General features: G+C 59.6%; 1 protein-coding gene across 18 annotated transcripts in view; it reads right to left on the reverse strand.

The window, feature by feature from the left end:
• The window catches only part of SPEG (striated muscle enriched protein kinase), a 56423-nt gene that overhangs the window by 16377 nt on the left and 23513 nt on the right, over positions 1-16533 (reverse strand). For 14 of the 18 annotated variants that reach the window (XM_082396495.1, XM_082396494.1, XM_082396493.1 and 11 more), the window contains 14 exons: positions 13746-13921; positions 13423-13511; positions 12318-12493; positions 9593-9853; positions 8307-8465; positions 8014-8203; positions 7684-7907; positions 5242-5361; positions 4892-4996; positions 4109-4315; positions 3601-3724; positions 3311-3486; positions 632-744; positions 116-284 (listed from right to left, as the gene is read on the reverse strand). In XM_082396495.1, coding sequence (XP_082252621.1) covers positions 116-284; positions 632-744; positions 3311-3486; positions 3601-3724; positions 4109-4315; positions 4892-4996; positions 5242-5361; positions 7684-7907; positions 8014-8203; positions 8307-8465; positions 9593-9853; positions 12318-12493; positions 13423-13511; positions 13746-13921 — 2289 coding nt within the window. The other 4 variants (XM_082396485.1, XM_082396484.1, XM_082396488.1 and 1 more) reach the window with 4 other exon arrangements.

Here is a 16533-nt window from a genome sequence, read left to right on the forward strand (position 1 = left end):
TGGAGGAGGTGGTGGTCTGGAGTGAAGGGCCGGGTGAGTGATTCCTGGTGGGAGGGCGCTCACATAGGATTCCTGGGTGAGCACTTGGCCTTACTCCTCTTGAACTCCAGCTCACCTGAGTGCACAGCCAACTCTGCTTTGCAGGAGACTTCGCCAGCCAGGTTGCGGGCCGTGCAGGTGTAGACGCCTCCGTCCTGGGACCCCGCGCTGAGCACCACCAGGGAGCACTCATTCTCCTCGTACACGAAGCTCACGTGGTTGCTCTCGGTCAGCAGCATCTCGTCCTGCAGAGGTGGCCGTCACCTCCAGTCCAGGCCTGGCTTCCCCTCCACCTGGGACCCAGCTTTACCTCCACGCCAGAGACCCAGTCTCATCCCTACCTTAGGGCCCACCATTATCTCCGCCCTAGGGGCCTTGCTCAGACCCAGGATCAGCTCCACCCTTACTTCCCAGGTCACCAGCACCTCTGGGTCCCACTTCCTCCTCCTTATCACACCTCTGGCAACTGCTCTGCTCTCGGTCCAGGCTCCCCTGACCCCTCCCACACCCGCAGGAAATCACGCCTCCCTTCCCCCTAGGCTCCTGGCCAGCCCCAGCTCGGACTCCATGGAGGCCTTCATCAGCCTCTGACCTTGTACCACATGATGTCCGGCAGTGGTTTCCCCTCAACCACCACGGCGAAGCGAGCGGTTTCTCCAGCTCCCACCTCAACGTCCTCCATGATGGACTCAAACCGAGGGGCCTCTGAAACACACAGGGGTGAGGGTGGGGGAGGGAGGGGAGAGAATATGGGGGTCACGGGGCCTGCCTCTCTAAGCCCTCCCTCAGCAACTGGCTCAGGCGGAACACCAGACCCCCCTCCCGCCCCCCCGCCAGAGCCCCAGCAGCCCACCCTGGGGCTCTCAAACTCCGCCCCCAGCAACATGAGTTCCTGGCTTGGACCAAATGGTGTCCCTGCAAATCCAAACGTGACGTTCTCCAAATCTCAGAAAACCCAAGCCGGGGGTGCAGGCTTGCTTTGTTTGGCTCTCAGTATTCATTTGCCAGCTTTGAAATTAGGAGATTTTCACACACAAAAGAAATCTGGACTTCCTGCCTCTCTTGGAAAATCAGGACTGGCTGTCCTGAGCTGCTTTCCTCACTGCATTAATGGGCTGGCGAGGAGTGGCCGGCACTGCCCCCTGTGGGTGGTGGCCCTTCAGCACAGTCCTACCGTGGGCTTCTCGAACTCAAACCGTTCTGGGCCCTGCAGGCGGCTCAGTCTGTGACCCTGAATCAAGTTCACGGAGGGCATTGCCTCTATCTTGAAGTTTTCTCTCTGAATCTTATTTAAATATTTAAGGGGCCTTCAACCATCTGGGAGATGGCAAGATGAATCCACGGGTACCGATTCTCAGTTTAGTTCTCCCACATGTGACTGATTTTATTCTCTGCACATAACATGCGGTTGTGTTATTTCCTGGTAAAGCAGCTTCTAATTCTCATGATGGAATTAAATACATATTCCAATGTGCTTGTGCTTTTCGGAGAAGCCTATGACTTCTTGGTGCCCTCCCCCTCCTCTGAGAATGTTTGAGGATCTGGGCTTTAAAGGGAGTGGGAGAGAGGCCCTGAGGGAAAAGCAGGGGTGCTGGGCAAGGAGCACTACCCGGCCACAGGCACACAGCTTAACTTTTATACAGAGAAAGGGGGAGGTCATCCTGGGGAAGATGCATCAGCGGAGCAGGTGTGGAGGAAAGAGGCCATTCCACCCACCTGGGGGGTAGGGGGTGGGGCACAGCAGGAGGGGGTGTGGATCCAAGCCCCAGGCCTGCTCTAGCCCTGGCCAGCTGGGACTCGGTCTCCCTCAGTCACTGTCCCAGCCAGGCTGGCTGCAGGGCTCTCAGTGTCCAGAGCCTCCCCAAACCCCAGGGCTCCTCCTATATCTGGGAAGAAAGATGAGTCCTGCAGATGGTACAGTCAAGGAGCAAAGTGGTTGGGAATTCCCTGGTGGTCCAGTGGTTAGCCCCGTGCTTCCACTGCATGGCGGGGCGGGGCGCCCAGGTTCAATCCCTGGTCGGGGAACTAAGATCCCACAAGCCACGTAGTGCGGCCGACGAAACAAAACACACACACACACACACACACACACACACACACACACACAAAGGAGCAAAGCAGTGGCTGAGTAAGAAGTGCCAGGGTGGGGTGGGGGGAAGCTGGGCAAAGGGGAAGACACATAAAAGGGAAACCAGTACCCCATCTACCGCGGGGCCAGTAGCACCCCTGCATCTCCTCCTCACACACCCTACTGCCACCTCTCTCCTACTTTAAGACTGCCTGCCCTGCCCTCTAGGAATCTGGTCCCTGGTCTGCTGGGAGTGGAGATGGGGGCAGTGACAGAGGTCAGTCTATGAAGGTCAAAGGATCAGAAGGTTTCAAGTGAACTTCAACAATTTTTTTTAAAGCACTAGAAAATGTACATTTACCCCGTGATAAGATGGCCTGTGCTAACTAAAATGTCACTTTCTTTGCATTTGGTTGGAATCTTATCTACTCAGCAGGTAACACTGTTTAGCTCACGCTGATCTGACGTTCGGAGTGGCAGTTACATACGTCTAGAGTTAATTAACAAACCGGAAAACAAGATAATTACTACTTCATGCATGTTACAGTCTGAGAGACTACATCTCGAAAGGAGAAATTATAAAAAGGGTCCTCACTGCAAAGGTTGGAAGGCCCTGTCAAACAGGCTTGTGTGAAAGGGCAGCAGCCAGGATCCCCAGAGCTGGGAGTCTGGGGATAAGATGCCTCACTTGGGCCTTTTTCTTTTTTAAATTGACTTGGTCCCCCACCTCCTCCCAGTTTGTTTCATTTGAAGTACTATTTCCTGTTGTGTTTAACACAGGATCTAAGAACACTGGCTGGCTTTGTGGGGCATCCAGGCTTGAATCCCAGCTCCTGACTTATTAGGTTGTGTGACCTTGGGCCTGTTACTTAGCACACTCTCTGGGCCTCAGTTTCCCCATCTGTAAAATGGCGATAATAACTGACTCCATCTCACAGGGTTGATGTAAATATTAAATGAGGTGATACACGTAAGGTACTTAGCACTGAGCCTGGCACATACTAGGTGCTCAATAAGTATCTTATTAGTACTGCTATTGTTACTAATACTGCTATTATTATGGCAGTACTATCTAATTATAGTATTATCTAATGATGGACAGGCCTGAGAGGGGAGACATAGGATTGGCAGGTGGATGTGTTCACCTGGGGGTGTGAGGAGAGGGCTGTGGGCCTCAGAGGGAGGGAGGCAGCTGTCACCTACCTGCCAGCTCCAGTGTGACCGAGCAGGACTGTGTGCCATGGCGGTTGTGGGCAGTGCAAGTGAGGGTCCCCACATCCCGGCGGCCCACCCGGCAGATCCGAAGACAGTACTGGTCATCGTCTGGCTGGCTCAGCTCATACACACCCGCCCGGGCCTCTAGGAGGGCCCCTCGGCAACTAAGGGACACAGCACAGAGAGGTCACCCAGGATCCAGCCCCAGGGAGGTCGGCCTGGCCGGCTAGAGCGGGACTGCCTCATGTGAGGAGTAGGGCATGCCAGGTGGGCCCCACCTCCTCCAGACGACCTGGGCCTCCACGTGGTTGAAGGTGACGGTGACACTGGCAGGCTGTCCCTCCACCACGCACACGATGTCTGGCTTGTCCAGCACGGCGGGCGCCTCCTCCAGGGGCGGGCCTGGGAGCAGGAGGGCTGGCTCTATGCTGGGCTTGACACCAGATCCTCAGCACCCACTGCTCCTTGAACCCTCCCAATCGCCATGCGAGCTCCATTTTTACAGATGAGGAAGCCGAGGTTCAGAGAGGTTTAGCGACTTGTCTAGGGAACTCAGCCAGAAGCAAGCAGCAGAGCTGGGATTGGACACCAGAGCCTCAGCCTTGCCCACTGCGTGTGCTGCTTTTAGGAGTAAGAAGGAAGCACTCTGACAGGCAGGGGTCGCGCCCAGCCACGCCAATCCCGCCCTAGTTATCACGTCCACACCAGCCCTGGAGCCTCCTCCATGGACACCCAGTTCCCTGGCCCAGTAGCTCTCGCCCCCGCCCCACAGAACACCAGGCTCACCGCGGTCCAGCAACTGCACGGGCTCAGAGGGGGGCGAGGGCTTGCTGCTGCTCTTGATGGTGGTGCTGAGGACCCGGAAGACGTGCTGGACCCCCTTACGCAGCCCGGTGGCCGTCCACCCAGGCTGCCGCAGGCCCGTGACCAGTGCTGTCCAGTGGTCTGAGCTCAGCACCTGGTGCTGCACAGTGTAGGTCAGGGCGTCCGGGTCTGGTGGGGAGGCAGCTGCTAGAGGCGGGCCTTGCTGGGGTGCCCCCCGCCCCTGTTCAGCTGGCTCAGGACTCAGGGATTCATCATCAGTCTGCTCTGAGGACCTGCCTCAGTTTCTCCTGTCGCTTCTGCCCGCCCCCTATCTGCTCCTGCCCAGCTACAGGCCTGGCCAGGCTCAGAGCCCACGAGGTGTCAGGCATGGCATCCAGTTACAGGCATGGAGGGACCTTGACTTAGCCCCGATTCCTTGCAACTACCTGAGGTAAGGAGACTGAGGCACAGAGCAGTAGGAGATCGTGCACAGGGAAGGAGAGGGGTTCCCCGGGACTGCGACCCAAGCACCCAGTCCCTCTGAGAAAAGAAGGGCACGTGGCAGCCCCCCTTTCTCTCCTCTCCTGACCCAGAGCCAGGGCTCTGTCCACCATGGGGAGGAGGCCCACAAAGCCGCTCCTGGCCAGGCCCCCAGTGCTCCATCCATTCCTACCCGCACCTGTATGTCCTCCTGGGCCTTGCCCTCCTCTCCTGGCCCCCTCAGTGCCCCCGCCCCCACCCATAGCCCTGTGTGGCTGGACCCACCTATGGCCATGTCCAGGCTCCTGGGGGCGTTCCATGCGAGTGTGATCGTCTTTCCGGTCACAGCCACTACCTGTGGGGCGCCATCTGGGGGGCCTGGAACCACATCTGAAAGCCACAGGTCCGACATCTGCTGGGTCCTTTCGGGCTCAATGGCCCCGCAGGATCACCAGGCCTCCAGGCAGTGGACTGGGGGCCGGGGGCACAGCCACGGGGGCAGAGGCAAGGCCAGCTGGCTTCCCAGGGGACCGAGGGGGAGGGAGCTGGTGTGGAGGCCCCGCCCTCACCCAGGCCCCTGGGTGGGCCAGAGGCTAGGCTGTGCACACAGCTGACCGGGAGGGTACCTGCCTCACCTGTGACGTAGAGGTGGGCATAGCAGGCCGCTTTGCCCAGTTTGTTGGCAATGACGCTCTTGTAGACGCCAGCATGCTGAGGTCCCACAGTAGGGAACACCAAGCGATGGACATCCCTGTCTGTGGGCGGGGTGGGACAGTGATACTGTGTCTGAGCTAGGAGGATACTTTGGAGGGTGGGCCCATGCCACCCAGGCCTGGCCCTTCACCCCACCCCGCTACAGGTGGAAGGGAAGGGTGGGGCAGACACAAGAAGGCTGTCCATCGTGCAGCACACTCTAGGTCCAGGCTACCAAGTGCACACCTGCAGCCCTGCACCTCTTGCCTGTCCCTCCAGCACTACAGGCCCAGCCACTTCTCATCTTCCTCCCACGCCAGTTCACTCTCTGTGGGTTCCTGCCCTGGAGAGCCTCCTCTTCTCCATCCTCACAACCACTGCCGGTCCCATCTCCAGCTCAGAGCCCATGAAAGCCTCCACGCATGCGGTCCACACCCCACCAGCAGCATCGCATGTGATCTCTCGATCTAGGGACCTTAATGGCACCTACTGCTAACTAGGTGGCCTCCAAAGCCCTCAGCCCAAACCCCCGTCCAGCCTCGTCTCCTGCTATTCCTACACGTCCTGACCCTGACCCACCATCAGGTCCCCTGCTATTCCTACACGTCCTGACCCTGACCCACCATCAGGTCCCTGAACAAGCCACATGAGTTCCTTCTCCAGGCCTTTGCTAACAAAATTCCTCCCTTCTGGACTGTTCTTCTCTTACCTAAGGCCTCCTTCTCCTTCAAGATGCAGTTCAAGTGACTGCCAGCCCTGGGAACTCCTCTCCACGCCCCTGGTCCCCTCTGCACCTCCATCTCTGACTCCCTCCCCGGGACCTCCAGCGCCCAGCCCACAGTATACATTAGATTATAAATTACAGTAAGAGTTGTTCGCATTGTACCCAGCCCATGCCAGATACCTGACATACATTTTTCCTCCATAATCCTTTCAGCAACCCTGCAAAAGTATCCTCATTTTACCAGTGAGGTCAGAGACATTAACAAACTTGTCCCAAGGTCACACGGCTAACAAATGATGAAGCCATGGCTTGAACCTGGTTCCCTCTGATTCCAAAGCCCTCTCCCTACACCGTGCTTCCTGAATGATGGTCAGGAGGCCATTCCTGGCGGGACATGGAGGGGAAGAGATCTGCACTGTCCTCTTTCCTTGACGTCAGGGCCATCCCCAAACACCCCTCCCTTCTCTTAGCGGTTATCTCTGCATGGAACACCCACCCATTCATTCATCTCTGCTGACACTATTTATAAAGGAAGAGAAGCCCAGGGCTGCCACTGGCCCCAGATACAGAGAGAAGCAGAGGCGCCGGCTCAGATCCTGAGACAGACACCCACCGGGGGTCTCAGAGCAGATTGAGAGATAGGAAGCCTGTGGGCTGAGCAAAGACAGTGGCAGAGGGGGCCGAGGGGAGGGTCAGAGCCGCAGTGGTGACACTGGAGATGGGAGGGGAGAGTGGGGCGCGGGTGACAGGGGACGTCCTGGTTAGGAAGTCAGACGGTATTTGTCTGCTTTTGGGTAAACCCCTGTCCCTCTGTAAGCCTCAGTTTCCCCATCTGTGAACAGCAGTCATAGTACCTGCCTTACAGGCCCGTGGTGAGGAAGGTGAGATCATCACGTCAGGCCTTTAGCACTCAGGGCCTGGCACTCAGGAAGCGCTTAAGAGAGGGGAGTTTTGTCACGTGGCAGCCGTAAGAGGAGCTCACCACGGGTCATGGGGTGGCACTGTCTGATGAGGCATAGGTAGACTTTCTCACACGAGACTCAGACTCCTTCAAGGATGGAACTGAGATACACCGTGAGAAAGGATTTTTCCCTGCTCTGTCTTCTTTATCTACTACTGAACAACCCTGGACCAAGCATCCTTTTGACGGCAGACACGACCCACATCAGGCTTTTCACTGGAATTTCTCCAGGGGGGCGTGAGAGCATCACTTCATCAACACGGATGGTGATGGCAGCAACAATAACAGCAGTAACGCTAAGATTTAACACTCACTGGCCCCTCGCTATTTGCCAGGCCCTGCTCTAAGTGCTTCTGTGTATTAACTGCTTCAGTTCTCCCAACAAGCCTACCACAGATGAGGAAACTGAGGCCTGGAGGGGTTCTGTAACTTGCCCACGGCCAGCAGCAGGCTGGACTGCCAGTCCAGTAAGTGCTAACAGGACACCGAGGCCCAGTGTGGTGACCCAGCAGATGGGTGCCGTGTGGGCTCAAGGAAGGAGGCAGTGACCCCATAGCCTCTCTGGGCTCCCCTCTCCCAGACGCCCCATCCCTGACCAGGTGAGAAAAGGAAGGCCCGAGGGTAGGGAGAGGGGGCGGGCACTGCAAGCAAAGACGGTGCTGGAGGGGACACCCGCAGGGTCCCTTCCCGGACACCTACACTGTGTCATGCGCCGGTCCTCGCTGCTCTGGATGCGGTGGCCGTTGTGGAACCAGCTGATGGTGGGGTAGGGCAGGCCGGTCACCTGGCACTCCAGCATGGCTTCCTTGGCCAGTCCCACGTCCAGGTCCTGCAGCGGCCGCAGGAAGTCGGGCATGGACAGCCGCTCCAGCTCGCCCTGCTCCGGCTCCTCGGGGATGGACGGCATCTTCTCCAGCTTCGAGCTGTAAGAACCACACAACTGCCCAGAGGCCCGGAGCCGCACCTCCCACCACAGGGCCGGGGCCCTACAGAGGCAGCCCCGGCAGCACCGGGGGCCCCGGCTGGTACCTAGGGCCAGTGGCAGCCGTCCGAGGCTCCTCCACGTAGAGCTGGGCTGAGCAGTGGGCCTGGCCGTGGGCGTTGGCGGCACTGACCTCGTAGAGCCCCTCGTCCTCACTGCCCACGTGCGCGATGTGCAGCGAGTGCAGACCTCCTTCCTGCCGAAGTCGCAAGTTCTCGCTCTCCACCACGGGGCGGCCTGGGAGGGAGGGGCGGGCGTGCAGAGTGGCCTCAGCCAGGGGCCCTGCCCTCTGGCCCTGGTGGGGGGGGTCCCCCAACATCTGCAGGGCGGAGGGCCATACCAAAATGAGTCCAGGTAACAGAGGGGGGAGGGCTGCCGCTGATCTTGCAGTCGAAGCGGGCTGCGCGTCCCTCCAGCACCTCCACATCCTCCAGCAGCCGCGTGAACAGGGGCGCCAGCGAGGGCCTCACAGTCAGCCGGGCACTGCAGGTCAGCTCATCTGGTGGGGATGGGTCAGCACTGGGGCAGGGAGGGCCACAGAGCCCCAGGCACCCCGACCCGTGGGTCCTGCCCTCGTGCTGGGCAGGAAAAAGGAGCTGGGCCAGAACCTGGAGCCTGGCAAGAGCCCAGCGAGGTCCCAGGGCACCCGAGTGAGGCAATACGCAAGATCTAAAGAGCGGACCATCTCAGGAGGCTGGCAGTCAGCAAGGGTGGGCGGCAGGCTGCCACGGTGGCTGGGGATACGGCAGGATTCCAGGGCCCAGCCTGGCTCTCCCCCCGTCACCTCATCCTGCCCACCCAGGATGAATCTCAGCACAGCACTAGGAGAAGGGTCTAGAAGCTGAGCCCACTCCCTCCCCCACACCCCTTTCCCCTACCCTTGGAACCTTCCTCTGCCCCTGGGTTGTGCCCACACTCCCTCACCCGCACCCCAGACCCAGAGCAAATGCCCCTGTGCCCCACTCTACCACCCCACACAGAATCTTCTGGGGGAAATAAGAGCCCCTTACGCTGACCTGATCCTTTCCTGCTTACAAAGCCCCTCTAGTGTCACCTTAGGTGCTCATCACCACGACCAGATGAGGCATTATCTCAGCTCTTCAAATGAGGATGAAGACCAGGTCAGAGACATCGTTAATAATAACAATGGCTGACATTTACGAGGTGCTACACTTTGCCAGGTGCTGTGCTTTGTTCTTTACATACATTATCTCATTAGTCTTATCGATCCCCCTACGAGGTAGGTATTATCACGATCCCTTTTTACAGATGAACAGTCTAAAGCTCAGAGGGATGAAGTGACTTGTCCAAAGTTACGTGACTGGTACATGGCAGGGCAAGAACTGGAACCCAAGCGCAGGTGTGGTCACCACACTTCAGCAGCTGGCTCCCTAACAGGAACCAGAGCGAACACTGACACAGAACGTGCTTTGTGTCAGCTGCGACAACAAGTGCTGATTTATGGAGGCAGGTGTACAGCACCATCTCCCACCCCACCGCTCTTCTCCCAGGAGATGGAGCCCCGTTTCCTGGGCATCTTATTCTGCACCCGGTCCTTCACCTCCACTCCCCTCCCTCCAGCTCTTGGGTGCCAGCGGCAGCCCTCTGGCCCAAGCAGGCAGTTACCTTTGGCCGTGCTGAGCTTGCAGGTGTAGACGCCACTGTCGTCCTCATGCACAGAGGTGAGCAGCAGCTTGCATTTCCGGCCATCGAAATGCATCTTGCATTTCAGCAGTGCGGGCTGCAGCAGGCGGCCTCGGCACAGCCAATCTACCTCCACGTCGGCAGGACCTGCCACCAGGCACTCAAACAGCGCCATCTCCCCGGCCCCCACGTCCACGTCCTGCAGGGGGGCCAGCACGGCCAGGGACCGGCTTTCAGGGTGCGCTGGGGGAAAGCAGCCACAAGGGGCACACGTGGAGCAGAGAAACACGGGGCAAGGGAGACACACACGCACACACAGAGAGACAGACAAGACACAGAGAGAGAGATGCATTTTGTTCCTTTGGAGACAGGGAAAGCCCGCCCACCCAGCAGGCCAAGACAGCAAGGAGCTCCCAGGCCTGGCTTCAGGATGGCAATCCCACGTGGGACAGAGAGGGTGAACTCAGGGAAAGTGGGAGGGAATCAAAGGCATGAAAACTGAGAGGGCCACATAGGGGCAGAGACGGCGGCGGAAAAAGAAAACACAGCACACCAGCTGGGTACAAACTGGACTTTATTTGAGCTAAGAAACAGGTATTTCTGAACATGTCCACACCCACTACAGCAGGCCCCTACTCCTGCGCCAAGCCTGGCTAACTCCCTCACTCCCAGACAGAGCATCCCTGGCCCTCGCCGTGAACAAGGGAGCCCCAAATGGGCCCTAAGCCTGCCCCGGGCCAGAACTCAGCCAGGCCTCTTCATCAGCACAAGGCCCAGGGGCCTCTGGCTTTTGGTCTCTCGTGAAATAAAAAGTATTGTGCCATTTGAAACCCATTTCGGGAATGGTCAGTGCCCATGTCCCCCTCTTCTGGAATGGTCAGTGCCCCCTGATCCCCTTGTCCACAGCCCCCTGCCCCTCTGGCCCCCTCCATCCTACGGATGCCATGCCCTGTCCTCTCCCCCTCTGCCTCACCCCACACCAGCTCGGAGGCATCCTTCCCTGACTGTCACAGACACACAGACAAACGGAAAGACAGACAGGGCCTGTAGCAGCGGCAGCACATGCACTCGCTGGGTGCTCCCCTTCGGGGACAGACTGGGGGGTGGTCTTGATACCCCTCAGGGCCGCCCCCTCCTGGCACTCAGTCCGTGGGGGGGGGGCTCCCAGCCTGCCCAGCCATATGTCCACTGGGGGAGGAAGGGTCCACAGGGGCTCATGGGCTATCCCAGGATGCTGCGTGGGTGGGGAGGGGAGGGGAGGCTGGGACAGGGTCCGGGCCGGCAGGGTCTGTGGGCAGGAGGCAGTGAAACACAGCGAGGTCCGAGAGGTGCCTGAGACAGGGGCGCGGCTCGGAGGGTAGCGGGGGGAGCGCAGGCGGCCCCTGAGCTCACTCGCCTGTGTACAGACAAAAACCTCAGTCAGCAAGCGGCAGGTTAGTGCAGCACACGCACACCCACGCACAGGCACGCACGCGCACGCAGACCTGGCTAGGGCCCCTCTAAAACGGCCAGGGCGGCACTGCCACTTTCAGCTCCCCCAAGGTCAGCGCTGGGGTGAGGGCTGGCAGTCAGCCAGAGGCCAGGTCTCCGGGGCTCCGGGGCAGGCAGAGGCCCTGGGCAACCAAGGGAGAGGCATTCCTAGGCGTCAGGGGCACCCCAAAGCCTGGGGGATAGTGGGAAGAATTCCAAAGAGAGAAGCACCGAGATGGGGGTTAACACAGAGAAGCAAGGCAGAGCCAGACCCTGGAGGGGAAGGAGCAGGCCAGAGAATGGGGCTGGGTTCAGGGGGGTGAGAGCTGAAGAGTTCAGAGACGGAGGAGGTGGCAACCCCAGGAACCGGAGGCACAGGGCAGGGGAACTGAGGCTGGGGGGGCCCAGGGAGATGAACATGACTCTCAGGGTCCAGGCTCCAACAGGGGGCTGGGGGTCTCCTCAGAGCCTCTGCCAGGAAGAGAGGGGTGGTGGCTGAGTGTGGAGCTAGGGAGGGGTTCCTGGCCCTGAACTGCCCACGGGGAAGGGTGAGTAGAATGTGAGGCAGACGGCCTGCTCTCACGAGGAAAACCATTACCCCCGAGGGCAGCCTGGCCAGGGCCTGCCGTCCCTGACGCCCAGAAGGCCACCCGCCATTACGCCCCGAGTCCGGGGGCCCAGCCCTCTCCACATTTCCCAGCTCTGCTCACCCTGACACCCCTGGGGGCCCTGCGATGCTCCATGCCCAAGTCACTCCAAGGGCCCCTCCGGACGGGTCCAACTATCAGACACTCCCCACTGCCACCCCCAACCACAGTATCTTCTGCGTAGTCGTGGGATGGATAGAGGAGGCGAGAGATGAGTGGGGAGTGGGTGTGAGGAAGGGGCCTGGCAAGGGCAAGGTGACAAAGGCTTAGAAGAGTGTGGGAGGAGGACGGCCGACAACAGGAAGCAGGGTCTCTCTGGCTGGCACCAGGGCAGGTGTGATTGAGCGTAGGGGAGGCAGTACTGTGTAGGAAGCTGAGCACTGAACAATTTGCTGTGTGGCCTTGGGCAAATCACCTCCCCTCTCTGGGCCTCCGTTTACTCAACTACAGCATAAGCAGCTGAACTTCGGGACCTCGAAGGCCCTCTCAGTTGTGGCATGCTATAACTAAGCTTGTGTCAAAGTTGACAACTGGGCAGGGACAAGGCGGGGTCCAGGGCAGGGGGTTCGTAGAGAGTGTGAGGTACTCACCTCTGACCTCCAGGCGCGCCTCGCACTGCCGAGCGCCATATTCGTTAACCGCCTTGCAAGTGTAGAAGCCGGCGTCGCCCCGCTCAGCGGCCAGGATCCGAAGCTGGCAAAGCCCACCCTCTGCCTCCTCGGCGAAGCGCCGCTGGTCTGGGCGCACGGGCTGACGGTTTCTCAGCCTGTCAGAGGGGCTAGAACTCAGTCCCTGGGCCCAAGGTCCTGACCTGCAGGCGTGGGGAAGTGGGGCTGCAGAGCCAAGCAGGCCTCCCCTCCCTCCACATCATCTGTCCACTCCTCAGACCTATCCCGCTGACTGTGGGCACCCCTCACCCCTGGGTTACGGGGCTAGCTTTTCACCCTGACTCTGCCATCCCACCCCCTCCAGGAACTTCCAGCCCCCTCTGCCCACCTGGGTCTCTCCCCTCTTGGAACCTAACTGCACTTAGAGCAGCACCAAAGCTATTCAGATCTTAACAATTCTTAGATTTCATGTTTTGTTTTTATTTATTTTAATGAACAGATAGCTTTCCCACTTCCCAAAAGGACGATGAATGTTAAAAGATCGCACTGGGGACTAGATAATCAATTAAAAATGAAAAACAGAACCCAAACCAATAGGAAGCTAAGTGAACTGAATAATCAAATGGCACCTGGGATGAAGCACTGCAGCTGAGGCCCGAGTTTAACTCTGGACTCTGGCAGCTCAGACACAAATTGTTGTGTGTGGGTCTAGCACAGGGCCGGGCGCAGAACAGGCCTCAAAAATCACCCTATTGTCAAAGGATGGGTGTTGAGGTGGGAATGGCAGGGGACAGGCTTCTTCAGGAGTGAGATGACTCCTGGCTAGTCATGCCAAGCAGACAGACAGGAGACCATGTGTTACCCAAACCCCTCCCCAGAGGGGAAGCCCTGAATGAGCATGAACACCAGGCAAGGGGCAGGGGCATGTTGGGGGTAGTGGCACCACTGCACCTGGGGTGAGGCCCCCCCGGGCAGATCACTGGGAAGTGCACAAAGGGTCCACTGCCCTCCACCCAAAGCCAGGCTTCACAGGGCCCAGCCTGGAGTGGGGGAAGCTGGCAGATGGTGGCCAGTGACCGCTACTCACCAGGAGACCACCGGCTTGGGCTCGCCCTGCACACAGATGCTCATGGTGACATCTTGGCCTTCTCTTACTGACTGGTCCATAAGTGAGACCTGAAGGGGGACCCCAAAGTGTCAGGTGAGACAAGGCCCAGCTTTGGCTCCTAGGGGCAGGGGGATCTGGGACAGAGGCCTCTTCCACACCAGTCTAAGGCTGGCTCTGGATAAGAAGGGTTAATGGGACCAGGCTCCAGGCCTTACTGGAGCCTGGTGTGGCCCGAAGACCAAGGGGCCACACAAAGGAATAGGGGCACCCAGGGATCTGGGGGCTGGCCTCAGGGTTCTGACCTTGAAGGTGGGGGGCGCCTTGGAGCCAGTGTCGGAGGAACGGCGGTTCTGGCCAGGACTAAGCTTCATGGTGGGGGCTCGGGGCCAGGTCTCCCCGGGCTCTGGGAACTCCTCTGGGGGGCTCAGGTACTCCTCGTCAGAGGTGATAGGGCTGCTGAAAGGGGATGTGGACCCGCCTGGAGGAGAGACACAGGAGAGGTAGTGGCGTAGAGATGCCAGGGGAGAAAGGGGGGCAGGGAGACTGAGAGAACTGGATGGAACAGCCTGGGGTCAAGGTCCTGATAAGGTCTGCAATGTCCCAGAACCCAGGAGCTCAGGCAGCTCCCACAGGCCAGCCCTGCCCTGACTTCACTTCCCGGGGTTCCTACTCACTCGCTGAGTAACCTTGCCCAGGTGCTTCCTGTCCCTGAGCCCCTGACTCGTGCTCTGCCACAGACTCTCCCAACCCTGACTCTAATCCTCTTGAGTGGGGGAACCATAGGGAACAGCCTGGGGCAAAGGATTCAGGCACCAGAGGGGCCATTCCTGGGCCCTGTGGGAGACTTGGAATTCCACTGGAGCAGGGAACCCACATTCCCGGTACAGAACTGCAGGCTCCCAATGCAGGTGGTTCACATCTCTGGACCCCAGAGCGGCACAACCAGGACACCTGTTTCTCGGGTGAGCCGGGCCTGGTGCAGAGGAACACACACCTCAGACAAGCCCTATCCTGACCTCAGTGCCAGGGCCAATGAGGCGGCACTGTCCAGCCAGCCCTTCCCCCGCTCCCTTCTCAGCTTCCTGCCCCAGATACCCCAGGGACACCTGTTGGCCCCATCCCTACAGCAGAGACCCCAGAACTCTCAGGGGCTGGGAAAGCAAAGTCTGACTCATCCACAGAGAAGGGCAGCTCAGCCTGGGGAAGAGGAGGGGGCACCAGCATTGCTTTGGGGGAGGGGTGTCCCCAGAGCCCTGGTGCCCTCCCCTGCAACTGGCCAGGGGCCCAGCCTCACTGAGCTGGCTCCTATCCGACTGCCAAATACAGACATGAATCTGCCGCAGCCCCCTGGCCCCTCCTCCTGACCCCCCACCCCAAGCCCCTCTGGCTATGCCAGGGGCAGGGCTGCACCCCAACTCACCCCGAGACTCTGCACACGGACCCCAGCCTGCGCTTGCCCCGAAGGCTCTGTCCTGGCACCAGGCCCTCCGGCTGCCTGCCCACTGCCCACCCCCGGCCGGCCGGCTCCCCAGGGAGCAGGAGCCCAGCCTGCCCAGCCCCACTCACTCTGCTGAGGCTCTGCACGAGGTCCTGGGGGAGGGGAAGGAGCCTGAGGAGGGGGAAGGAGGAGGTGAGGGCTGGCCAGGCCGGGACAGGCTGGGTGGCAGGCAGGCAGCTGGCTGGGGAGGTGGTGCCTGCTGAGACCACAAGCAGCCTGGGCCCTGGAGTGGAGGGGGCGGGAGAGGGGAGGGGCAGAGCGGCCAGCTGTATTTAGCCACCCTGCTCATTCCCAAGCAGCGGGATCTGCCTTTTCTCTCCTTACAGCTTCTGGACCCTGACAAACAAAGCCCCCTCAGAGGCACCTCCACTCAAAGGATGGGGGCCTCAGTCCCCAGGGGAAGATGGGGGTGGCACTTCACTGCAGCAGCCAACATGCTCGCACTGACCCATTTGTTTTGATGTGTCCACCAGAGGAGGTACTGACGGCAAATGGCCCCTGTGGTGCCCCTTTCCCTGACCAAATTGCCAAGATCCCTGATGCTGGAATCCACACCAACAAGCCTCAAATACTCTAGCGCCGGGCCATACCCAGTCTTCTCTGGTGCTAAGAATCAGAGAGCTGTTCGGCCTCCTTCCCAGAGATGCTGGCCCCTCAACTTGAGGAGCCCAGAATCCCACCTCTGCCTCCCCGTTCCTGCCATGGCAGGTTTGGCCCAGCAGCCCCCCGGGTTCCTGGGTCTGCACCCAACCACCCTCCTACAGACTCTATCAGGGACCTGTTGGCAACGGTCCCTCACCCCGTCAGCCCCACCAGAGCCAACAGTCAGGAGGATGGAGGCTGCTCCCCTCAGCGACCCCTCACAACTAGCACCCATCTGGACTTGGTGGCAACGGGGCTTGGAGAAAGAGCAGCACAGCAGGGGAGCCGCTGAGGAGAGGTCACATGGCCTTCTCCCGCCTCCTACCACCCATGCCCCAGGGCCACATTCCCAAGCTGTGACCCGTGTTTCCCAACATTCCCAGTGAACAAGGGCGGGGGTAGGCACCATTCAGGTTGGCTGTCCTGACATGGGGGTGGAAAGGGAAGTCAGGATGGCACTTGATGAGCCTCTGCTCCGGGCTGGGCCACTAGCTGATGCTGAGATCACCGGCATGGTCCCTGGAGGAAGGCACTCCCTCCCCCTCTGGGGTCACTTCCAGGTTGCACGGCACTGAAGCAGCTCAAGGGCCCAGGGAGGGACTGCGGAGATTAGAGCTGGATGGGCAGGGTTTGCAGGGAGCCAGAGACCCCTGGTGGTGTCTGGGGGAATAGCACCCTAGGGGCATCAGGGGACCAAGTGATTCAGGAGTCCTCAAGCCCCTTAGAGAGGGGAACTGTCAGAGCAGCCCAGGCAGGACGCTCAGGCTCCAAAGGAGTCAGAACTAGGCCTCTTCAAAACAAGGCAGTGGCCCCTCACCCCTCTGTACCCCCAGAACTGCAAGAACAAGGAGGCTGATCAAGGATTTGTCTCCAGCTCGCAGAGCCTCTGGGGCTCCACACCAGGCCCTGGTGCCACCCTACTTTTCACTGGCTCCACTGCCAAAACCATC

Source organism: Balaenoptera borealis (genome assembly GCF_965194805.1).
Source record: "Balaenoptera borealis genome assembly, chromosome: 6".
Lineage (NCBI taxonomy): Eukaryota > Metazoa > Chordata > Mammalia > Artiodactyla > Balaenopteridae > Balaenoptera > Balaenoptera borealis.